The 26,695-nt window shown below is 37.5% G+C and overlaps 1 protein-coding gene across 1 annotated transcript in view; it reads right to left on the reverse strand.

Annotated features, from left to right (window-relative positions):
- Positions 1–23,706, reverse strand: part of frmd4bb (FERM domain containing 4Bb) — a 40,261-nt gene extending 16,555 nt beyond the window's left edge. The window contains exons 1-12 of the mRNA XM_016242623.1: positions 23,614–23,706; positions 17,270–17,335; positions 17,055–17,149; positions 14,693–14,785; positions 14,407–14,491; positions 11,013–11,069; positions 10,896–10,918; positions 6,676–6,759; positions 6,380–6,445; positions 6,137–6,194; positions 4,853–4,939; positions 272–348 (exon numbers count right to left, since the gene is read on the reverse strand). Coding sequence (XP_016098109.1) covers positions 272–348; positions 4,853–4,939; positions 6,137–6,194; positions 6,380–6,445; positions 6,676–6,759; positions 10,896–10,918; positions 11,013–11,069; positions 14,407–14,491; positions 14,693–14,785; positions 17,055–17,149; positions 17,270–17,335; positions 23,614–23,703 — 881 coding nt within the window. The 5' untranslated portion in view covers positions 23,704–23,706. The remainder of the gene's footprint in view (positions 1–271; positions 349–4,852; positions 4,940–6,136; positions 6,195–6,379; positions 6,446–6,675; positions 6,760–10,895; positions 10,919–11,012; positions 11,070–14,406; positions 14,492–14,692; positions 14,786–17,054; positions 17,150–17,269; positions 17,336–23,613) is intronic.
- Positions 23,707–26,695: the final 2,989 nt, after the last annotated feature.

A 26,695-nucleotide genomic window follows, 5' to 3' on the forward strand; every position in this document is an offset into this window, starting at 1 on the left:
GTGACACTGAAGACTGGAGTAATGATGCTGAAAATACAGCTTTGATCACAGCAATAAATTACATTTTTAAATATATTCAAATAGAAAAGAGGTATTTTAAACTGTAATACTATTTCAGAATATTACTGTAAGAGACTTCTTACAAACAATATAAAAAAATCTTACCGGCCCCAAAAATAGTATATTATATGTGGTGGAATCCAGCTCATGATCTCTTATTCAAACACACACAGATCCAAGATCAGTCTCCAAAACCTCTATTTCTCCTCACCTGTGAGGGTCATTCACCTCCACAGCAAACTTCTTCTCTCTGAAGTACAAGTTCTCCAACTGCTTCCACTGGAAGAGCTAAATCAGGAAAAACAACATGTGAGAGAGAGTTTCACGGGCTGATCTCTAGAGCTCACAGTGAGTCCAGGAGCTTCACCGACTACACCTCACTGCAAAATGACTCCGTACACGTCAACCTGGCAACCGCTGCAGTACTGCATGTAACCACAACAATCCTCAAATTATATTGCCGTATGATTATTAAAAATACATTAATATTCAAGCTGATTCAATCCTATTGAGTATGCATTCACCGTCATACAAAAGTTTGGGGTTTGTACGATTTTTAAGGTTTTTGAAAGAAGCTCAACAAGGCTGCATTTATTTGATAAAAAAAAATACAGTAAAATACAGAAATATTATTACAATTTAAAATAGATGTTTCCTATTTGGATATATTTTAAAATGTAATTTATTCCTGTGGTCAAAGCTGAATTTTCAGCATCATTACTCCAGTCTTCAGTGTCACGTGATCCTTCAGAAGTCATGTAATATGCTGATTTGATGGTTTCAAGAATGTTTCTGAATATTATCAATGTTTATAAACAGTTTAATATTTTTTTGGGAAACTGTTATACATTTTTCAGGAGTCATTGATGAATAGCATTTTGTAAAATAGAAACCATTACAGCGTAAAAGTCTTTACTGTCACGTTTGATCAAATGCATCCTTGCTGAATAAAAAAGTATACTTTTCTTTTTCTTTTTTAATCTCTGACCCCAAACCTTTGAAAGGTACTTTTTTCATTTAGACATTTGATAGTAACCCTACATTTTTATGGTCATTCTACCATTCTAAAAGTAGTAGGTATAAGGTTGCTGAAGAAAAACAAATTCTACCAATATATATAACCCATATAACATACAGTATAAACACTTTCTCCTTCACGGTTTTACACCATCACAACATTTCAGCAGAGGCGTCTGCAGGTTACCGACAAGAACAAACTCTGAAGACTTCACATGTGAAACTGAATTATCCAGCTTTTAGAGCCTCTTACCGGTGGTTCAGGAGGTTAAACGATGTTAATCAAATCCTGTTTTGATCAAATGCATCCTTGCTGAATAAAAAAGTATACTTTTCTTTTTTTTTTTTAATCTCTGACCCCAAACCTTTGAAAGGTACTTTTTTCATTTAGACATTTGATAGTAACCCTACATTTTTATGGTCATTCTACCATTCTAAAAGTAGTAGGTATAAGGTTGCTGAAGAAAAACAAATTCTACCAATATATATAACCCATATAACATACAGTATAAACACTTTCTCCTTCACGGTTTTACACCATCACAACATTTCAGCAGAGGCGTCTGCAGGTTACCGACAAGAACAAACTCTGAAGACTTCACATGTGAAACTGAATTATCCAGCTTTTAGAGCCTCTTACCGGTGGTTCAGGAGGTTAAACGATGTTAATCAAATCCTGAGCTTCTTCATTATGTTACCGTCTACTCTGCTGAAGCCGTCTTTACTTGCGGTTCCTGACTTGTCTCATCAGGTTTCCTACAGGAGCTCAGGCACGCAGTCTTGGCCCAGCCTTGCTGCTCATGACATCAGTCAGATACCAGAGCAGCTCCACACAGGACTCGCGCATAGCAGGCTCTCCTCCCTGCTGTGAAACTCAGCTAAAGCCCAGGGTGGATCACTCTTACTCAGGCTGGGTCACTGCTCCACCTGTTCTAGCCCAGCCGGAGAATCCTAAACCAGTTGTTCAGTTCATAATCGCAAGTGTGTGATGTGTTATATAATTCTGTGAATTATCAGTGCCATCATCTCTCTACGATGATTTTAGGGCTCTATAAGTTTCGTGATGCACAAAACGCACACAGAACCACAGAATCCAGTCATAAAAATGGAGCTTACTGTCTTCAGCCACTGCATTCCCACTATATAACAACCATGAACACACAAACTTCATCTCCAGAGCTGCTCTGTGAGTCACTTCTTAAAGGGTTAGTTCACCCAAAAATGAAAATTAGGCTGCGTTTTACTCACCCCAGAGGCATCCTAGGTGTATATGACTTTCTTCTTTCAGTCGAATCCAGTTGGAGTTATATTAAAAATTGTCTTTGATCTTTCAAGCTGTTTAATGGCACTCAGCAGGTGTTGCATTGCATCAGTCCAAAAGACCTGAAATAAAAAGCGCCCTTCCATAAAAAAAGTGTCTCACACGGCTCCGGGGGGTGAACAAAGGCCTCCTGTAGCGAATCGATGCGTTTTTGTAAGAAAAATATCCATATTCAAAACGTAAAAATCCATTTAATCTAGCTTGTGCCAGCAGTTGTACACAGAAGCAGCTCCGCGCATGCACAAAGCTGAACTCATACGTCATGCTCCCGGAGCTGCTTCCTGCGTACAACACTGAGCGCAAGCTACATTAAAGTGATTACTACGTTTTGAATATGGATATTTTTCTTACAAAAACGCATCGATTTGCTACAGGAGGCCTTTGTTCTCCCCCCGGAGCCGTGTGAGACACTTTTTTTTAATGGAAGGGCGCTTTTTATTTCAGGTCTTTTGGACTGATGCATGCAACACCCGCTGAGTGCCATTAAACAGCTTGAAAGATCAAAGACAATTTTTAATATAACTCCGACTGGATTCATCTGAAAGAAGAAAGTCAAGTACACCTAGGATGCCTCGGGGGTGAGTAAAACGCAGCCTAATTTTCATTTTTGGGTGAACTAACCCTTTAAGCATTTTACTATTTTACTGGAGGAATAACTACTGATAGATACACACTGAAACTCAAAGGTGTTCACGGCAGGGTTGCCAGGTCTGCGAAACTAAACCAGCCCAGCTGTCAATCAATACTAACCGAATCATGTTTGTTTGTTTTTTCGGCTGTCCCCTTCTTCGAAATAATGCTTTAACCCGCAGACTAAAAAACAACAGTGTAAAAGTCACTAAATTCTGGCAACGCTGCTTCCCAGCATCCAGTCAAAATTTAAGTTTGGTTTAACTTGAAGAAATTATGACCGTAATATATTGCTGTTGTACAGTAGAGTGTACTTCTCAATGATATACTAACACTAATAAAATAATTATTGAAACCTTATTTTTTAAGGAATAATCACACACTTTTTCTTTTCATTTTAACAGTAAACTTGTTGTACAGCTTTGTTTGCCCAAAGAGAAAGGGGTTGTTTATTTTTATTTGATTAAAAGATTAATTCAATTGTTAACATTTTATGACTTCATTTGATTACCAGAAAAAATTAAATACACAACACAGAATTTCGGAAGAATTAGGACCATATAGAGTGGGGGAACCATGACGTCAGAAACCGGAAGAATAATTTGCAGCGGGTTCCTTCGAGATTTTCCAATGGGGTTAAATAATAAAGTAAATGGAGTAAAATAAAGCCTGTGGTAAACATAACTTGACGATACTTTTACGTTTTGTTCTACAACGTAAATTACACACATCCATACCCAAAAAATTTTTTTGAAGCAGTTATGTTCATTTTTGAAAACGCATTGTAACATATTTTGAATACGTTATGTTTACCACAGGCTTTATTTTACTCATAAATTGAAAAACCCCATTATAAAACCCCATAGGAAAATCTCGAAGGAACCCGCGGCGAATTACTCTTCCGGATTATTATGATGTTTTATATTAATTCTATTGATTAGATGAGCTTTTTGATTATTAAAATTAAATAAAACCATTCAAATGGAATCCAGAAAAAAATGTAAATAAAACATTGAATTTTGTAAAAAAAAAAAATTATAGGGTGCTAAAACCAATTTAGCACACTTTAAACCATTATTAAATTGTTGTTATAAAACGGAGAGTTCCGGTGCTTGATTCTGATTGGTTGAGCCGCGTTCAAAGCTGTTGTAAATTACTCTACAAACACACACCTTTGTTTCTTTCTGTGTGTTCTCGGCAACCACTTTGTTGGAACCACAACCGTTTCTGAGGAACTGCATTGTTTGGTGGAAGAATACTGTTTTTTTAATATCATTACACTATATTTGCTCTGTTTTATTTTGTGAAACCTAACTACATTAACCTAACGGTTAATGGAATAACCGTTTTATAAAAGCAATAAGCCCCCTGAAGCCGTGGTTTACAGTGAATTTATAACAGCTAAGGGGGCTTTAGGCACTCCCCTTCGCATCGTGCCTATCAACGCCCCTTAGCTGTTATAAAGTCACTGTAAACCACGGATTCTTGGAGCTTATTGCTTTATTCAATTTATATTTAATATATCAATTACTCACAACACACACTGGTACAACAGTTGTTTTTACTTCCCTTGCATTTCCTCAGCACACTCTTTTTTACGTAACACATGCAGACTATATGTGTTGAATGTTACACCTCATTTCTATATCATCATAGCCTAAAGTACAGATAAACTATGAAAGCAAGTGCTGACAAGCTGTGAGCCTCATCTGGGGAAATCAAAGCCTCTTTCACAGGATATACTGAGCTCTGTACAATGACTCATGATTCTGTTTATATAACAAATATTCCTCCACTGCCCAGAAACTGGAAAACACAACATACCTTTCGAGGTTTTACTTTATCTTGCTGGTCATACTGTCCTATGCCTTTATAGCTGATGCCCAGCCACCATGGAAGTCCTTGTTTATCCTGCCAGACAAGACCTTTCCATTAGTTGCACATCAACAGCTTTAAAGACTGGTACTACCTTTTATTAGTGAATATATAAATGTGCCAACACTTTATTGTATGGTGACGTAGTTACACATAGTACCGTGTAATGTGTACTTACTATAGTAATAACAGTAAAGTATGCATAATTACAAGCAACAAACCCTAAACCTAATTCCATCGTTAATTACTATTACTCAATACTTATTTATGTAATTACACTGTAACAAGTTAACAACATCACCTTAAGATAAAATGTAACCTGAAATATGGATTAAGCCACAGCACAAAAAAATATGTATGATCCTTTAACAGAAATTAGTTGGGGCAAAATGCCACCAAAAGTGACAAAAAATATTACAAAATGACTAAAATGGTTATAAAAAATGCCCTCATTAATGGTAAATATTTGCTGTGGTAACATACAAAAAAAATTATAATTTCACATGCAATCTTCAAATTAATGTACAAACAACAAATACAGTATTTTTTTCAGTACACAGTATATAATATATCTTTTTTATGACTGAAGGCGAGTATCACTGATGCCAATACTACTGAAGTCTCCATGAAATAGATTTTTTCCCACTAATATTTAACCATTGACTATAGCCATTCAACATTACAGTATAAATGAGAGCTATCAATTTGAACATTTATTATACTTCAAAAAAAGAATAACATTTAATTGAACTTAAAACAATCTTCACATAAACCCATTATAATAAATGTCATATTTAGCTACCTGTGCCCTTCAGCAAGTAGGAAATATGCAGACATTGAATAAAGTTATCAAACACTAAATTCTAAACTAAATATAAGTTAAGCTAAAAAAGTGATTGATTTCGTTTTTTTGTTGTTCTTTTATTAACAAACATCACAGCAGCTGGATTTTTAGGTTTTTTGGCTGCTATTATTTTAAGAGCTGCCACTGCTGAACATAACGCGGATCTGATACGCATCGTATTTTCTCACATTCTTTTATATATAATTGCGCAATTGCATAGATACAGAAGCAGCAGTTGTGAGTGGGGTTGCCAACCCTAGTTCCACCATCTGCATTAAATATTTGTAACCGCGATAATTTTGATATTATATTATATTATATTAATAAGTTAAATTGTGACACATAAAGGGGTACGGCAACTGGTCCGATACACTATGGATTGTTTTTACCTTCACTTCATAATAATGCACTCCGTATGTGGGCAGTGACTCCACCAGGGTCAAATACCTGAAACAGATGTAATGATCAGTTACACATTGGCTTAACATTGATGTTTAACAGCATCTTAAGTATCCATCAGCACACATCAGTCCTGAGGCGAGGGCGTGAAGGATTTACGCAGCCAATCATAAATCAGGTCTCCCCTGATGGCCCGCCCCCCTGAGGCTAATCATTGTTTTTCCGATACTCACTGCACAATGGCCTGTCCTCTGGAGAGCCCTTTCAACAGCTTGTAGTGCTCAATCACACGCTCCTCGCTGCAAAAGAGAAGGATGATGAAACCCGCTCCACAGAGGATATATTTCCCCAGCCTGCCTCAAAGCTCAGCGCGTCAGCATAAAGACAGCAGAGCACGGACCATCAGCCATAAAGCTCTCATAAAGGGCTATAAATGCAGCTTCAGCACCACTGACTCATTGGCTCTCAATGTAAATCTCACTTTCACAGGTGTTTTCTATTCGAATAGTTGTATGAAAACATGTGTTACCAGTATGCCAGAGACGGATGCTCCTTCAGGACTTTAGTGGGCAGCGCTGGAAGCTTCTTTAGATCTGCTCTGGTGTTTTCATCACTAAAATCAACACAAATACACTTCAACATGCAGCCAACATTTTTACAGTAGCATAATGATTCATGTTACATGATCGCATTATCACGTTAACCACATTATCACATTATGTACTGTAACGTATACGGAATCATAATTGGACAAGTAATAGGGTGTAACGGCTTTCATTTTTTTTTCCCAAAATGATTAATTAGAAAATAAACAAAAACATTTGCATATGGATATATTTCGTTTACCTAAAAATGTTAGCAGAGCTAAAGTTTGCTATAGCTAAGTGAAAAACAGCTTAAATTTAATTTAATGAAATCATGTGACTTGAGAAGACTTCGATATAGCACACAAATCACAACTTTTATGGTGCTTTATAGTCCTTTAGATAGATTGAAATTCAGAATCAGACTGCTTTTTCTCAGTTTGTAAAACAGCAGCTTGAACATGCCACTAAATAATAATTCGACGGGGGGCAAAAAAGTTTGGAAAGATGTGATAAAGATGTTATTACATGACTCTAATCTCATGCTGACCTTGTTTCTCAATTAACAACCCTTAATGTCTTTTGCGAGTCACTGTACTTCCTGACAGAGAGAGATTTACTTTAATGGTAATTTTACTCTCTTCAGAAAACGACCAATTCATTTCAAGATTAATTATATATGTACAAGTGTGTGTGTGTGTGTGTGTGTGTGTGTGTGTGTGCGTGTGTGTGTGTGTTATATATGTGACCCTGGACCACAAAACTAGTCTTAAGTCGCTTGGGTATATTTTTAGCAATAGCCAAAAAAACATTGTATGGGTCAAAATGATCGATTTTTCTTTTATGCCAAAAATCATTAGGATATTAAGTAAAGATCATGTACCATGAAGATATTTTGTAAATTTCCTACCGTTAATATAGCAAAACTTAATTTTTGATTAGTAATAGGGCTGCACGATTAATCGAATGTGATTGTCATGCACATTTTGTTAAAAAAGCCGGTTCTGTAATCAGCAGGAAATCATCATCACGTGCTTTCAGATGGAGCAGCATTTACTACACAGAGCCGTAGTTCACTGACAAGTTACGCAAAGAAATCGCAGACGATTTTATTGCGCGATTATGAAATCGAAGAAATCGTTCGCGATAATGAGAGCTGTTTGCATAGCTTCTCAGTGAACTATTTAAGCAGTGATAAAGGCATTGCATTATAAATATACTATATTTTTATGAAAATTATAATAATAAGAACTCAGATAAACCGTATATTGCCGTAGTCGTGCGTTTATTAGTCACGTTGAATCAATGAAAGCAGTTGAATCTTCTGTTTATTCAGCTGCAGCGTTTTCTTCTGCGAGGCGTATTTGGAGTTTCAGCACGAGAGCGTCCTCTGGCCTTTGGATGGAGATTTACTGCTGATCACAGAACCGTGCTTCACTGAAAGATACGCATGACAATCGCAGCTTCTGTCGAATCGCGATCTCGATTCCATTTCGATTTATCGTGCAGCCCTAATTAGTAGTATGCATTACTAAGAACTTCATTTGGACAACTTTAAAGGTGATTTTCTCAATATTTAGATTTTTTTGCACCCTCAGATTCTAGATTTTCATATAGTTGTATCTTGACCAAACATTGTCCTATCCTAACAAACCATATATCAATGGAAAGAATATTTATTCAGCTTTCATATGATGTATAAATCTCAATTTTGAAAAATTGACCCTTATGACTGGTTTTGTGGTCCAGGGTCACATATATCAGTACACAGACTTCCTACAGTACCTTGACATACCCCTGGGTAAAATCTAAAAAAAAGTTTTATCTCAACACTTGACAGTACAAAATGACACTAAAGTCTTAAAATCTTTTCCAAGTTCACAAACTTTGTGGTAAATAAGTATGGTAAAACACACCTTGTATAGTCTCCTTTAGATTCCTGTAAAACAAAACACTTTCAGTATGTGCATTTAATACATAACACTGACTAAAAAACCAAAGCATCTCATGTCTTAAAGCTCTGATAGTCTTACCTGCAGTGCATGAGCAGCTAATTTAAAAACCAGCTCACTCTCCACCTCAATGTCACCCTGTGCACAAACAAGCAAACCTTCACTTCAACAACTGAATCACTTTGAAATCCGACACTTTGAAATCATACTCATCGTGTCTATTTATTAACGTCATGAGAAAATGTGCCACAGACATTCCTGCCATGGCGTCAATTTGTTTTAGTGAAATGGCTTGGCTCATGAATAATAATTAGGTTATACACAAATAATTTAAATTGATCTTTCACTGTTTTCATCAATAAATAGTCTGTCATGTATATGAAATATTCAGTCAACCAACTGTCCTAATATAACCTTTCATTATAATAAAGCAAAATTGCCACTGTAAACTGGAGACGCATATTTATATGATGTATGCGATTTAATTGTAACAGATTGAAAGTTGCAAATAAGCAAAACAGATTTGAGGGTGTGTTTGATAGATGTGTGTGCACTCTATATTTACGCACAAATTTATGATTTATGTATTTGAATTACATACATAATATCTAACTAATAAACTTAATGTAATGCATATTTTTAGGTCATGCATACTTAAACTATTTGCATCTATTTGATTTTATATAAATTGTCATATTTTCAAAATGGTTTCCTTTAAATTGCTTCGAATCAGCATAAATATTTTACTTTTGAAATCAATTACATTTATTCACGTAAAAAGTATGAACATGGTTATAATACAACTAGCTGTGGAACAAACAATATTCAGTTAAAATGGATGAGACTGAAATAAATTGGATTTATTGATGATGAATTAGGCCTGGGCGATAAAAACGGTATCGATATTTATCGACGGTACTCCTCCTTCGATAACGATATAAAAAATGTTTGATATAGTGCACGATATAGGCACGTGCTATGAGTGACGCAGACAGCACACACAAACACGAACATGAGTGCTGTACCTGCCTGTGACGAGGAGATTGTGAATAAAAAAAATGAATATTAGTCGAATTAAAATAAACATTTGCATTTGAATGCAAAAATAGTACAATCAAATGTTAGGTGTGCGTCAGGGACCATCATCAGTGGAGCACGAGATGCAGTTATAATGATGTAAGTGACGTTGTAGTTTAATGTTTTGTTAGTCTAGCCCACGAGATGCGCCGCTGCTGCGTTATTCATTCAGAATATTAGAGAAATATAGTAGCTCAATGCTTAGAAGATCCTGATTAGGTTCAACCGAAACCAAGCTATTCACACAGAACGCATTTTCTAGATGGACAAATATGACTGCTGCACTCGCGTCTCACACAAGAGATGTAGCCATGCAAAGTTAACAGTTTAAACTTTTAGAAAACACGTCGCGAATTTGTGGAGGTTTATTCCTTTTCACTGCGTCTCATATGTTTTTAAATGCAATCTGTGTGAATGGCGCTTCGGCTCTTTGTATTAAGTAATGCATAAACACGTGATGCTGTTTTGTTCATAATTGTTTATGCAATTTACGAAATTCGTGCGTTTATTAGTCACGTTGAATCAATGAAAGCAGTTGAATCTTCTGTTTATTCAGCTGCAGCGTTTTCTTCTGCGAGGAGTATTTGGAGTTTCAGCGCGAGAGCGTCCTCTGGCCTTTGGATGGAGATTTACTGCTGATCACAGAACCGTGCTTCACTGAAAGATACGCATGACAATCGCAGCTTCTGTCGAATCGCGATCTCGATTCCATTTCGATTTATCGTGCAGCCCTAATTAGTAATATGCATTACTAAGAACTTCATTTGGACAACTTTAAAGGTGATTTTCTCAATATTTAGATTTTTTTGCACCCTCAGATTCTAGATTTTCATATAGTTGTATCTTGACCAAACATTGTCCTATCCTAACAAACCATATATCAATGGAAAGAATATTTATTCAGCTTTCATATGATGTATAAATCTCAATTTTGAAAAATTGACCCTTATGACTGGTTTTGTGGTCCAGGGTCACATATATCAGTACACAGACTTCCTACAGTACCTTGACATACCCCTGGGTAAAATCTAAAAAAAAGTTTTATCTCAACACTTGACAGTACAAAATGACACTAAAGTCTTAAAATCTTTTCCAAGTTCACAAACTTTGTGGTAAATAAGTATGGTAAAACACACCTTGTATAGTCTCCTTTAGATTCCTGTAAAACAAAACACTTTCAGTATGTGCATTTAATACATAACACTGACTAAAAAACCAAAGCATCTCATGTCTTAAAGCTCTGATAGTCTTACCTGCAGTGCATGAGCAGCTAATTTAAAAACCAGCTCACTCTCCACCTCAATGTCACCCTGTGCACAAACAAGCAAACCTTCACTTCAACAACTGAATCACTTTGAAATCCGACACTTTGAAATCATACTCATCGTGTCTATTTATTAACGTCATGAGAAAATGTGCCACAGACATTCCTGCCATGGCGTCAATTTGTTTTAGTGAAATGGCTTGGCTCATGAATAATAATTAGGTTATACACAAATAATTTAAATTGATCTTTCACTGTTTTCATCAATAAATAGTCTGTCATGTATATGAAATATTCAGTCAACCAACTGTCCTAATATAACCTTTCATTATAATAAAGCAAAATTGCCACTGTAAACTGGAGACGCATATTTATATGATGTATGCGATTTAATTGTAACAGATTGAAAGTTGCAAATAAGCAAAACAGATTTGAGGGTGTGTTTGATAGATGTGTGTGCACTCTATATTTACGCACAAATTTATGATTTATGTATTTGAATTACATACATAATATCTAACTAATAAACTTAATGTAATGCATATTTTTAGGTCATGCATACTTAAACTATTTGCATCTATTTGATTTTATATAAATTGTCATATTTTCAAAATGGTTTCCTTTAAATTGCTTCGAATCAGCATAAATATTTTACTTTTGAAATCAATTACATTTATTCACGTAAAAAGTATGAACATGGTTATAATACAACTAGCTGTGGAACAAACAATATTCAGTTAAAATGGATGAGACTGAAATAAATTGGATTTATTGATGATGAATTAGGCCTGGGCGATAAAAACGGTATCGATATTTATCGACGGTACTCCTCCTTCGATAACGATATAAAAAATGTTTGATATAGTGCACGATATAGGCACGTGCTATGAGTGACGCAGACAGCACACACAAACACGAACATGAGTGCTGTACCTGCCTGTGACGAGGAGATTGTGAATAAAAAAAATGAATATTAGTCGAATTAAAATAAACATTTGCATTTGAATGCAAAAATAGTACAATCAAATGTTAGGTGTGCGTCAGGGACCATCATCAGTGGAGCACGAGATGCAGTTATAATGATGTAAGTGACGTTGTAGTTTAATGTTTTGTTAGTCTAGCCCACGAGATGCGCCGCTGCTGCGTTATTCATTCAGAATATTAGAGAAATATAGTAGCTCAATGCTTAGAAGATCCTGATTAGGTTCAACCGAAACCAAGCTATTCACACAGAACGCATTTTCTAGATGGACAAATATGACTGCTGCACTCGCGTCTCACACAAGAGATGTAGCCATGCAAAGTTAACAGTTTAAACTTTTAGAAAACACGTCGCGAATTTGTGGAGGTTTATTCCTTTTCACTGCGTCTCATATGTTTTTAAATGCAATCTGTGTGAATGGCGCTTCGGCTCTTTGTATTAAGTAATGGTATGTATAGTTCAAGTACATAAATCTTAAATTCATAGGAGAAAACATATACCTGCTGTCGCTTCCTGGCACTGACATCTTAACAACTTAACAACCAGCGGCGACAGATTAAAAATAAAAAATTTCAGAGCAAACACAACTTAAATTTTGTCTCTGTATTAGATACAGAGCTTATAAAGTGATTGGGAAAACCCAGGTCATAATGAACAGTGAAAAGATGATGCCCAAAATAATGCTTATGATGGTCTTGATGGTTATGAAGAATCTTGCAAGAATTTCTCTGTTCTTGATTCACAAGCCAATCAGTGACACATTCCCTTCCAATGGCCTTGGGATGCAATAACTCATATTAACTCTCTGAGGTCTGTGGCATCCTAATTGTTTCTAGAGGTGAGAAATGAGACACTGAATCACTTCGGTGGGTAAACAGACACAAATGTACTCACATTATAGATGGCCGACTGAACGATATGAAACATTATATCGTTGATAAATTTTTTAGCTATATTGCCCAGCCCTATGATGAATATAAAAACCTGGTTATTGTGTATTTAAAACACATTCAGTGTGGGACTAGGGTGCCAACTAGGGGTGCTGAGGGGGCTGCAGCACCCCCTGTTTTCACATGGTTGCAAATGCAACGCCAAGTTTGTTCATTTAAATTTATTCAGTTTTAGCATTTAATAATTTATTTGTAATGATCTCTGAAATGTAAATTGTAAGTGGGCTATAATAAACCCATGTTTATCTCTATAAACACGATTAATTTTACTTGTGATGTTTTTTATATGGGATGATTAGCCTAATCCTCATGAACACGTGACGCTAGCGCGTGGTATCAGACATGAACTGTACAGAATGCGAACAAGATTAACTTTAATACAAGGAGATAATGGCGCAAAAGCGAATTTCCGTTTTTTTTAAATGCCCATCCCAGCAAAAACTTTCCAAAATCGGCATCCAAACAACACCAGCACGAGCACCAACGTAAGTGAACCAGCCCCAAACCCCCCCCTCCCCAACACGGACACACACAGCACCCCCAACCGAAAACATCTTCCCACACCCCTGCATTCAGTTTACTTTTCCAGAAATCTGACCGGTTTCATTTATGTATCACTGACAAATACAATCACATTAATATAACACATTAAGTTTATATCAAAGCAATGTAATCTAAATAGATGGAATTTTTTTATATGCAATTCAAATATTTGATTCTATTTAATTTCTATTTCAAATTAGAATATGTTCATTGTAAAAACTGTTCACTAACAAAGTATGAAAATGGTTAAAAAGCAATATTCAGTTAGCTAAAATGAAACAAACTGGATTTATTTATGATAAATATATAAGTATGCTAATTGTGTATTAAAACATATTCAGTTTATTAGTAATATTACAGAAATATTACCCATTTCATTTATGTATGACTGCCTAATATGTATTACATTAAGTTTATTAGTTTGTTTATGTTAAAACTGTTTAATACAAATGAATGGAAATTGTATGTATAGTTCAAGTACATAAATCTTAAATTCATAGGAGAAAACATATACCTGCTGTCGCTTCCTGGCACTGACATCTTAACAACTTAACAACCAGCGGCGACAGATTAAAAATAAAAAATTTCAGAGCAAACACAACTTAAATTTTGTCTCTGTATTAGATACAGAGCTTATAAAGTGATTGGGAAAACCCAGGTCATAATGAACAGTGAAAAGATGATGCCCAAAATAATGCGTATGATGGTCTTGATGGTTATGAAGAATCTTGCAAGAATTTCTCTGTTCTTGATTCACAAGCCAATCAGTGACACATTCCCTTCCAATGGCCTTGGGATGCAATAACTCATATTAACTCTCTGAGGTCTGTGGCATCCTAATTGTTTCTAGAGGTGAGAAATGAGACACTGAATCACTTCGGTGGGTAAACAGACACAAATGTACTCACATTATAGATGGCCGACTTGGCATTCAGAAAGAATAACTCCACAGTCGTGTGCTCCTTCAGAAGTGATACACTCTCAATATAGAACCTGCAAATGACAAATCACAATTTTGTAGAATTAAACAAGGCAAGTCGTAGCCAAAAGACAAAAAAACTTCACTTCAAATCTAAAACAAGGTGTTTCTTTGGAGCAGCAGCAGCAGCACAGTGATTGAGTCCAGCAATGTGCTGCATTCTGTGGTCGCTGTGGTTAGGTGACTTCAGACATCATGAGGCAGAGATCACATACCTCACCAGGAACTGAAGCGCAACAGGCCCGGATTTCTTGGAGAAGTCGTGTTCCAGCACTCTGCGGTCCAGCTGCAGCCATTTGCACTGACCACTGGAAGAGAAAAGGTCATCTGACTGAAATGTGCAAGCCCACATTCTTATTCAACCCAGTAAACGCTCTGCAATTTAACACTAATAGAAGAAAATCAGCCGCACAGAAATGACTTCAGCAGGACTGAGCAGAACTAAGTGAGATTTTGCATTATATTTGTAAAGAAAATGTTTGACTCTAAAAGAGTAAAACTAAATTTGGGAGTAAAACAGAGAGATGCATGGGAATAATAACAGTAACAAAACGTGGCATAGTATTAATATGCTTTTTTAAACATAGTACCTTGACAATACCATGTTTTTACATATGAACAATGGCAGTACTGTAGTATTCTTTGAAGTACTAAATACTGTAAATACTTTTTTTTGTAAGGGAAACGATATATATGAAGTCTACATAAGTTATTTAAAACCATAGTGATGAACAGCGGTATTTAACACATGTATTTTAACACTGACATTTTTATGTATCATATATGGACACTTGTTTCTGCCACTGAATAAAAAATAAAAAAGGTAATTGCGATAAAATAAAAAAAACTCGCAATTGTAAGAAAATATATATTTTTCCTTAGAATTGGACTTAATAACTTGCAGTTGCGAGTTTATATCTGACAATCCTCAGAAAATAAGTCAGAACTGCGAGAAAAAAAAGTCAGAATTGCGTGATATGAACCTCGCAATTGTGAGATAAAAAGTTGCAATTACCTTTTTTATTTTTTTATTCAGTGCAGAAACGGGCTTCCATAATTTTAAGTGTTGTTCAGGGACTTTGAAAAACACTTTGGATTCAATGAATCACCGAATCAATGAATGGCTTCAGTGAATCAATTTTCAGAACTGGCTCATTCAAATAAACCATCTGAACTGACTACAACATTCTGATTTTGATGATCTTAAAGGGATACACTCTTAAAAATAAAGGTGCTTCACGATGCCACAGAAGAACCTTTTTGTCTAAATGGTTCCATAAAGAACCTTTAACATCTGAAGAACCTTTCTGTTTCACAAAAGCTTCTTTGTGGCGAATAAAGGTTCTTCAGATTATAAAAAGTTAATAAGGAGATGGTTCTTTAAAGAACCTTTGACTGAATGGTTCTTTGTGGAACCAAAAATGGTTCTTCTATGGCATCGCTTGAAGAACCTTTTGAAGCAGCGATTCATAGGAGAAAACATATACCTGCTGTCGCTTCCTGGCACTGACATCTTAACAACTTAACAACCAGCGGCGACAGATTAAAAAAAAAAAATTTCAGAGCAAACACAACTTAAATGTTGTCTCTGTATTAGATACAGAGCTTATAAAGTGATTGGGAAAACCCAGGTCATAATGAACAGTGAAAAGATGATGCCCAAAATAATGCGTATGATGGTCTTGATGGTTATGAAGAATCTTGCAAGAATTTCTCTGTTCTTGATTCACAAGCCAATCAGTGACACATTCCCTTCCAATGAGTGCAGAAACGGGCTTCCATAATTTTAAGTGTTGTTCAGGGACTTTGAAAAACACTTTGGATTCAATGAATCACCGAATCAATGAATGGCTTCAGTGAATCAATTTTCAGAACTGGCTCATTCAAATAAACCATCTGAACTGACTACAACATTCTGATTTTGATGATCTTAAAGGGATACACTCTTAAAAATAAAGGTGCTTCACGATGCCACAGAAGAACCTTTTTGTCTAAATGGTTCCATAAAGAACCTTTATCATCTGAAGAACCTTTCTGTTTCACAAAAGCTTCTTTGTGGCGAATAAAGGTTCTTCAGATTATAAAAAGTTAATAAGGAGATGGTTCTTTAAAGAACCTTTGACTGAATGGTTCTTTGTGGAACCAAAAATGGTTCTTCTATGGCATCGCTTGAAGAACCTTTTGAAGCAGCTTTATTTTTAAGAGTGTAGTTCACTCAAAAATGAAAATTGTGTCAGCATTTGCTCACCCTCATGTCATTCCAAACCTTTCATTCAGTTTCGAAAAACACAAATGAAGATCATTCTAATGAAATCTAAGAGATTTCTGTCCCTCCACTGAAGGACTATTCCACCAAAACCTTGAAATGCTTCAACAAGTACATGTATCATAAAAGTAATCTGTATGATTCGAGTAGTGAGTAATTAATGACATAATTTTCATTTTTGCATGAACTATCCCTTTAAATTCAGGTTTGCCATGTTTTTCATCCTTTATGTTTCCAGAAGCTAGTTTTTTACAAATGTTCCCTGGGAATGAGGAACCTCTATAGACAACATTATTACAAGAGGTACTCACGTGTCATCCACATAGGTGAACCCAAAGTATTCCTTCTCTTTCAGGTTAAAATGGGATGAGACCAAATCCAAGAGTTCATGAGACAACAGCTTTGGCTGCGAGAGAAAAACCATTGATCAATATAATGTGAGACAGCGAGGTTTATTGAGGTCCATTACCCTTGAGTGGGAGGAGTAATAGACTAGAACTGGGATCAGAACTGTGAAGCATTCTACCTGAACCAAGAGCTCCAGCTTCCTGTCGTCCAGGAGCTGCACCTGGCAGAGTCGTCCCTCGGTCATCTGTGGACACAGGGATGACATCAGATGATTGACAGTGCACTAGCTCCACCTCCTCACCCACTACAGCGGCCAACTGAACACTAACTTAACTTATTAGTTTCAAAATTCAAGTTGTACAATGTCTTCTTTCAGTTGGTACACACAGGAAAGTAAACAGACAGAAATATTTCACTACCACAGTATATAATAACTGTCATCTAGTGCAGAGCTATGAGTCACAAGGCATCTCTCAGCAAGTCAAAACAATCCAGAAAGGATCTGTTATGGCAGCATATTGACAAGGTTCTGCAGATGAGATGTTTCTGCAAATGGCAGATTCATTCTCAGATGCCTGAAAACAAATTGCAGTACAGCGTTAGTGTTAGATATTGTTATTTTTATTTTCAAATTCAAATCATTTTAAAAAAGAAATAAATTCGTAAGTTTGGTATTCATAAGGCCAATTCACACTGAACCGACAGACACAGACAAACGTCAACAGACACAAGCGGTGTCACCCAAGTCGGTGTCTGTTAGCATTTGCTGCCGCTTGTTTTTGCTGATTGAACATGTTGAATCAGTGTTTGTTGGGCCTTGGGATGTCTGAGACGTGATGTACTGCAATCTGGTGACCGTCAGCATTGGTTTGCGTCTGTCAGTGTGGTGTAAATTGGCCTGTACACTTCATTTAAACAGATAAATTCAGTCTCACTCAGTTTCAGTATTCTGTGCAACATTTCACATGTGAAACAAACAAACAAACAAACAAACAGCCAATCAACAACCAAATAAACAACCAACCAGGCAGCCAACCAAACAACCATTCCATCAACCAATCAAACATCCAGTCAACCAACCAACTAACCAAATCAACCATATAAGCAACCAACCAACCAAGCAACAAGTCAATCAACCATTTAAACAACCAGCCAACCAACCAAACGAGCTAAACAACCATATAACCAACCAACCAACCAAACAAACAAATGAGCCAAACAACCATATAAACAGCCAACCAAACAATCAACCCAATCAACCAACCAACCAAACAAACAACCAGCCAACCAACTAACAACTAAATCAGTCAATCAGCCATATAAACAACCAACCAACAAGCCAATCAACCATGTAAACAACAAACCAAACAACCAGCCAAACAACCATTCAATCAACCAATCAAACATCCAGTCAACCAACCAACTAACCAAATCAACCATATAAGCAACCAACCAACCAAGCAACAAGTCAATCAACCATTTAAACAACCAGCCAACCAACCAAACAAGCTAAACAACCATATAACCAACCAACCAAACAAACAAATGAGCCAAACAACCATATAAACAGCCAACCAAACAACCAACCAAACAAACAACCAGCCAACCAACTAACAACCAAATCAGTCAATCAGCCATATAAACAACCAACCAACAAGCCAATCAACCATTTACACAACCAACCAAACAACCAGCCAATCAAACAACTCACCCAATCAACCATGTAAACAACCAAACAACCAAACAAACAACCAGCCAACCAGTCAATCAACCAGTCAATCAACCATATAAACAACCAAACAATGAGCCAATCAACCATGTAAACAACCAACCAATAAACAATCCAAACAACAAGCCAATCAACCATGTAAACAACCAAAACCAATAAACAAACCAAACAACAAGCCAATAGCCAATCAACCATGTAAACAACTAACCAAACAAACAACCAACCAACCAAATAAACAACCAACCAGCCAATTAACCATATAAACTACCAACCAAACAACCCAATCACCCAACCAAACAAACAACCATATAAACAATCAACCAACCAGCCAACCAACCCACAAATCAACCAAACAATGAGCCAATAAACCATATAAACAACCAGCCAACCAACCAAACAAACAACCAGCCAACCAACCATATAACCAATCAACTAACCAACCAACCAGACAAACCAAACATCCAACCAACCAAATAAATAAATAGTCCATGACATTTCTGAACATTTAGGGCTGAACATTACGGAGTTCAAAGTTGTTGTTTTTTAACCCTTTGATGCAGAACATGGGTCTAAAGTGACCCGACTGAGTTTATTTTTTCTATATCTTTGCAAGAAATCAATTTCATCACTCAGAATTCCATGAAGTCCTCAATTAACTTGTTTTTGATCATCACAAATCCTTATTTTTATTTTTTATTTCTTACTTTGTGAATAAAAATCGTTTTTGTGTCACTACCCTTTTAATGCACAACATGGGTCTAAAATGATCCATATTCCTATGTTATTTCAGTTATGGATGAGTGTTTCTTTGCTGAATCTCTTAAATAAATGTTTTTCTATCATTTATTATTGCAGATAGTCTTTAAATATGTTGTTCTTGACATTTTGTTTTATTTTTCTTTCTTACTTTATAAGAAAACACAGTTTTTGTATTTCTACATCAATTTTACACACATGGGTCAAAATGACCCATATAGAAACCTTTGATATTTGCTAATTTTTGCAAGTGGGAATATATTTACTGCAGAAAACCATTCACCTGCCCCACATTTCATAACTTAACATGGCTGCTTTTGTATAATTGATGCATTTAGTCTTATTTTATAATTTATTACCACAGAAAATATTTGATATATTGTAAAAGATAACTGGATATAATAATTTAAATGTTAGGCTAAGCTTACCTTGAAATCTATTACTAGTGAAACATGTCCAATATTATTAGCTAGCTTGTTGTTGACATATTCTATTTTAGCTAGCTAATGTTATCTAGGCCAACAAAATAAAAGTTAAAATAATGTTATTATATACAAGTATATATCATGGTTGTCAGGCGGAAAACTCGTATCTCCATATTTCATCATTTTTATTTTTTGTCATAAATCAATACTATTGGTCACCCTTTATGTCTGTCAGTGAAAAGTAATGGTTTTGGACATGCAAGGTTTCTGTCTGACAGCGATCGATATATAATCAGTATATACATGATCAACTACTTGTTGTGCACTCTTTATCTAGAGTGTTAGTATGACGGATCCCAGACCTTCTAGATTAACGGCTGAAATGTTTGTAGAGATGATGACACTGATGACGTGTCTGAAGAGCAAACTCAGACCCTGTCCAATAGATTGAGTAAAAACGGTTTGCACCTACTAATATAAGCGCAGAACATGGAGGTGGACCGTGGTGCTGTGGTACAATGTGCTGGATGTTGCCACCCTCATTGCCTACACCAATGTTGGTCCTGGAGAGCCACAGTTCTGCAGATTTCAGCCCCAGCCCTAATCAAACACACCTGAACAAGCTAAACAATGTCTAAGGGTTACTAGACAGCTACAGGCAGGTGAGCTTTTATCAAGACTGGAGCAAAACTCTGTAGGGCTGTGGCTCTCCAGGACAGACGTTTTCCACCCCTGGCCTACACCAACTTCACTGAGCAACACCCTGATTACATGGCTGGGGTGACCAATGCATGACGGCTATTCATCAAGGAGCTGGTCAAAGAGCTTGTCATGCCACATATGAAGAGGAGCTTGGAGGGCAGGCCCCACCTTCAAAACCATATTACAGAGGCAACTGGAAGATGTGGGATAAAAAACAAAACACAGCCACCATCCGGCCACAGGTATACATCAGACCGGAGGGTCAATCGAAGAGGAAGAGGTGCAGGATCTGCTGGTGTTCAGTGTCAGGCCTGTTTGCAAGGAGCACAAACCTGTAGTTGTCATTTGTGAGGCATGTAAGCACTGAGATGGCAATTTGAGATGGTGCTGTACCTGTGTGGTTTTTATTTTGTTCGTTTTATTTTCATCTATTCGGTCACATTCACTACAATTGCACTACAGACAGTTCAGTTTCAGTGTTATCGGTTATCAGTGATATGTGTATGTTATGTGTGACAAAGTGGCAAATAAACACATTTCAGGTGTTAAATGTGTCGGTCTAAATAACTGCTAAAATAGTTATTTTAACAAAATGTCTTTATTCTTTTGTTTTATCATGTTTGCATAGATGGGTCATTTTTGACCCATGTGTCTAAACTTGATGTAGAAACAAAAAACCCGGGGGAAAAAATTAAATATTAATTTGTGGTCATTGTAAAAAAATATATTTTTAGGGAATACTAAATGCTGAAATAAGCTGATTTCAAAAGATAAAACAAACAAAAAATTGGCCAGCGAAGTATGAAATAACATAGGAAATGAATACGGCTCATTTTAGACCCACGTTGTCTATTAGAAGGGGTTTTCATAGCTTGTGCATCAAAGGGTTAATTTTGAATAGTTTTTTTATTTTTTCAAAAGGACTGTACCAGAAAATTCGCTTAGCACCAAAAGCCATGCACATGGATTATTGTGGAAAAGCCCACATTTGGTGTGCAGAACGAACCAGAAACTAGTTATTTTTCTGTCACTGAAAATAACAACAGGATGTTGGACGAAGAAACAAAGTTGGTGCATTTTTAAATAGATAAAACATCTGTTAACAAACCAGTAGAATCTTATGTAACCACAAAAACAGCATTAAATTGCTTTGTTTTTCAGCTTGACTCGAAGACTCTATAAACTGCTATAAACCAACCAATACCAAAAATGTCTGTTTACAATATACTGTGGTGGAGATTATGTATAGTTTCATGTAACTGTTGAGGTGTTCTTGTAAAAAAGTCCAGTCCAAATGAATTCCGAATATTATACACTCTTTGGTCAGGATAAATGTGGAGCATAATACTTTAAGTTTTATTAGTAGACTCATTTTCATGGCAGATTTTTGGTATTGAACGTGTTTACTCGCACAGATCTTTCATCTGCACTGCACTCCTGAGGGCTAAACCTGTGCAGAATCGTTGCATTATGAGACTCATACTATGGGAAAGTTTCAAAGCCCTTTTCCAAGCCTGTAATTTCTGTTTGCATGAGCTGTTGTTGGTTTTTGGAGAAAATTAACTTTTCATTGTATAACAATGCAGTGGCATCACAATGAACAATAGGATTCAAAGATCATAGACCACCAAGCGAAAAAGCTTTTATTTGGCATTTGTTTAATTCAATCTTCTTTTTCCCCATTACAAATTATACTGTCAATTATATATCATCTAACATATTTGCTTAGTGACCAAAAAAAAAACAGTTCTAATAGTAACAGTTCTTCTTTAACAACACAAAGATTCTTTGTTTAAATCTAAAAGCTTTCTGAATAATTTCAGGTTTTAATGAGACAGATTTCAATATGCTCTTAGACTTTTGAACTACACTGTAAATATGTGAATATGTATTTTCAAAACATATTTCCATTCTCTCAGTTTCACCATGAAAACAGCAAGTGAATCATCACGGCAACCCATGGAAAAATGTATTTTTATAAATAAAAAAAATGAACAACTCAGCAAACTTAAAGAAGCCGTAAAGCATCAACTTTTTCTTAGTAAAAAAAAGGGATATATTTAAAAAACATTTATTTCATACTAAGCATAGTTCAAATCTATTAACACATTTGCTGACATATCGCTTGAGACTTACTGATATAAAAAATATAATGAAACTTTATTTGGAGTGCAACTTGTGCACAAAGCACATCTCTTAATATTAAGCCTAAAATGTGTTTAATGTCACTGATGATGAGGATTGTATGATCTTTGAATAATATCAGTCTTTAAATACAAGATATTTAAAGTGTACCTGAAGTATACTTGTAATAGTTCCACTTTAGCACAATCATATATACTTCAGTATATCTTTAGTTGGACTTCAGCACTACTTCCTCACAATTAAAGTGCATTAAGCTCAAAATTAGTTGTTCTGATTTAGCAGACTTTAAGTATACCAGTTTAGTAAACTAAAAGTACAATTGCATGGCATTCTTATTAAGTACATAAATATTTAAATGTATTTTAGTATACTTAGCATGAAATAAATGTATTTCAAATACATTTTAGTATATTTATTTTTCACTAGGGTTGTCTCAGATGTTTCTACAAAAATTTTCTTAGAGAAATAAAAATAGACAAAATGAGAATTTTTTTGCCAAAGTAAGAGTATAGAGCTGTAATTGTGAATAGATGAGATGCTTCATCCTTGGAAAACTTGAAGGAAATGTCATATTGAGTTCCTTATGCGTTCATATTAAAATCAGACTTTAAATAGCAGACTTTGACACAACTGAAATGAAATGCAGACCAAACAATACTTAATATAGAATCAAAAACAGACTGTGGCAAATGACACGCAGAACTCTCAAACGCCGACTAAAATCATTGCAACTCCAACCTCGAGTTGATACAAAAGAGCCAGTACCTGATAGACGTCGCCCAGATAGAAGCAGGTTTGTAGGCACTGCTGACAAGACCTCATCCTCTGCAGGTAACACCTCTGGATCATCCACATGACGATCTGCCATATGAAAGTGCCGCTCCGCAGCAGCAGAGCTTCCACCCCACACATTAAACCCCAAGCCATGGCCACACCGCCACCGGCTGCTACCCGGGTCGCCCCGTCTTACGCAACCAAACCTAGTCTGAGTCAATCTCTAGACAGAGTGTTCTTTCACCAGCTCCTAATCTTTGCTCCCTCATGCAAGATCGACAAGTAGGTGACATGCGTTTTAACTACATTCCACATGTGCCCCTGAAGAGCAGAGAGGGAGAATTTCTGTTCGCTGAGGTTGGAGCCGGAGACTCTGGGAGGGCAGCCAGGCAGTGAAGGAAAGAGCTGAGGTTTGTGGGACTCGGCCCTCGGATGCACTGCCAGCCATGATTTTAGCTAACCATTTAACTGCACTTTTTTTTTAAACTTAAAGGGCAGATTTGTTCGCACACACACACACAGTCCTGCCATTTTGCTTCTAAAAGTAAACCGGCTTCTGCCACATCTTTCTGCAGCTTGTCCACGTGTCCCAAACACTGCTGCCGTCTCTCCTTTACTGCTAGACACCAAGTGAGAGGATTTAAAATATACGTAACAATCCTTTAGCTCCACAAAAATGTCTATGGGATTCAATGTTTATTGGGTTTGACCGGCCGCAGGAAAGAAACATCAGAAGTTATAGCTCTTTACATCTTTCTCTGAAACAGCAGTGAGATTAAATGCAAAGTAAATTAAGACATTTGCCTTCAGTAAATCTCCTGTTTCACACATCAAATTGTCTTCTCTAGAGTTTATAGAGCTCTTGACACTGCGTCCCACGCCAGTGCTGCATCAACTTTTCATCAACAGCAATTCTCACTTTTTTTCTCAGAATTGTGTGATACAAACTCGCAATTCTGACTTTTCTCAGAATTGCGTGATACAAACTTGCAATTGCGAGTTAAAAAGTCATAATTGCGAGACATAAACTCGCAATTCTGAGAAAAAATGTCAGAATTGCGAGTTTTTATCTCGCAATTGTGACTTTATATCTCACAATTATGACTTTATAACTCGCAATTCGACCCAGTTTTTCGACTCGATTTGCTACAGGAGGCCCTTATTCAGCCCCAGGAGCCGTGTGAGGCACTGTTTATTATAGATGGACGCAGTTTATTTTAATTCTATTGGACTATTGAATATCACCCATTCACTGCTATTATAAAGCTTGGAAGAGCCAGGATATTTTTTAATATAACTCCGATTGGATTTGTCTGAAAGAAGAAAGCGTTGGAGGACGCTTTGTGAACGCCCTTCAGCATGACCGGCTCTGAACTACGTGTGTAATCAGTCCAATGGATGGGCGAGACGTCACGGGCGGGGTGATGTAGCGACCAGGAAGCTTAAAAGCACGTGCGGTGAAACCGGCGTCAGCTTCTAGGAGTGAAGCAAGCGCTGGCAGAGATGCCGAAAGTATGGCCCGAGACGCAGCGTCTCGTTCCCTCGAGGAACCATGGTTACGTTTCTCTTCAGGAACTCAAGCTGCGTTGGAGGACGCTTTGGGAACGAGTATGCCCACGCCGCCAGACTTTCCAATCTTCGCCTAGTGTGGAAGCCTGCACAGCTATGACGAGAGAACAGAAGAGCCAGGAGTGACTCGCATGTCTAAGCCATAGACAAAGGTTAGGGGCGTGGACCATCCCGCAGCGACTCATAAGCGATTGAAATGGCATCTACTATCCACTGACTGAGGGTCTGTTTAGGAGCTGGAAGACCTCTCTTAGGGGGACCATAGCACACAAGCAGTTGGTCCGCCCTTCTCTACAGGGCAGCTCTGTGGACGTATGCGTCCAGTGCTCACACTGGACACATACAGTTAAGCTTCTGCTGGTCTGACTCCCTGAAGGGAGCCGGAGGCCTCTGACTCAGCGCACCGCGGAGGAAACGTGTAACTAGGGGGTGTCTGCCCACTGACTGGCCACCGAGAGGGGCGTGGTAGGCTGCAATGGCTGCCACGTAGACCTTCGGGGTGGAGTGGGTCAACCCTGCGGAGAATCAGGCCTGCAGGAACTCCAGCACTGTACCAACCGGGCAGTTAACTGGGTCAAGCTGGCGGTCTTCACATCAAGAAGTGAAAAGTTTCCACTTCAAGGCGTACAGTTTCCTCGTTGAGGGTGCTCTGGATTGGGGGATGATCTCAACAACCTTGGTTGAGAGACCAGAAGCTATGAGCTGTGCCCCCTCAGGAGCCACACCCACAGCTCCAGGCGGGGGTGATGATCGTCACACCCTCCGCCTGTGAGAGGAGATCTCTCCTGATGGGAATCTCCCACGAAGCCTCGGCCACGTCTGTACGATGGCATCCAGCCCCAGTGGAGCTGAATGAGTGAGAGAGAACCAGAGGGGACAGTGCGATGTCTCTCGAGTCGCAAACAGGTCCACCTGAGCCTGGCCAAAAACTCTCCATATCTGCTTCACCACCTCGGGGTGAAGCATCCATTCCCCGGGCCTTGGCCCCTGCCTCAACAGGATGTCTGCTTCCATATTGAGATGCCCAGGAATGTGAACTGCTCTCAGCGAGAGAGGTTTGCCCTGGGACCACACAAGGATCTGGTCTGCTAGTTTGTACCAACGGCGTGAGTGCAGACCTCGATGGTGGTTGATGTAAGAGACCACCGCTGTGTTGTCGGTGTCTACCAACACATGGTGACCTCTTAGGACTGGGAGGAAGTGTCTTAGTGCACAAAGCACGGCCAGCATCTCCAGGCAGTTTATATGCCATGTCAGATGGCGACCACTCCACAGACCGTGGGCAGGGTGGCCAACCGGTGAGGGATGCGTCCGTCACTAGCATTACGCGGCGACAAGGAGCTCCCAGCACCGGGCCCTGAGACAAGAACCAAGGTTTCCTCCACATGTACAAGGCACGTAGGCATCGCCGCGTGACCTTGATCATGCGAAGCGGGTTTCCTCTCGGGGAAAACCCCCTGGTCTTTAGCCACCACTGTAGGGGCCTTATGTACAGCAAGCCAAG

Source organism: Sinocyclocheilus grahami, unplaced genomic scaffold (genome assembly GCF_001515645.1).
Source record: "Sinocyclocheilus grahami isolate Dianchi unplaced genomic scaffold, SAMN03320097.WGS_v1.1 scaffold666.1, whole genome shotgun sequence".
Classification (NCBI taxonomy): Eukaryota; Metazoa; Chordata; class Actinopteri; order Cypriniformes; family Cyprinidae; genus Sinocyclocheilus; species Sinocyclocheilus grahami.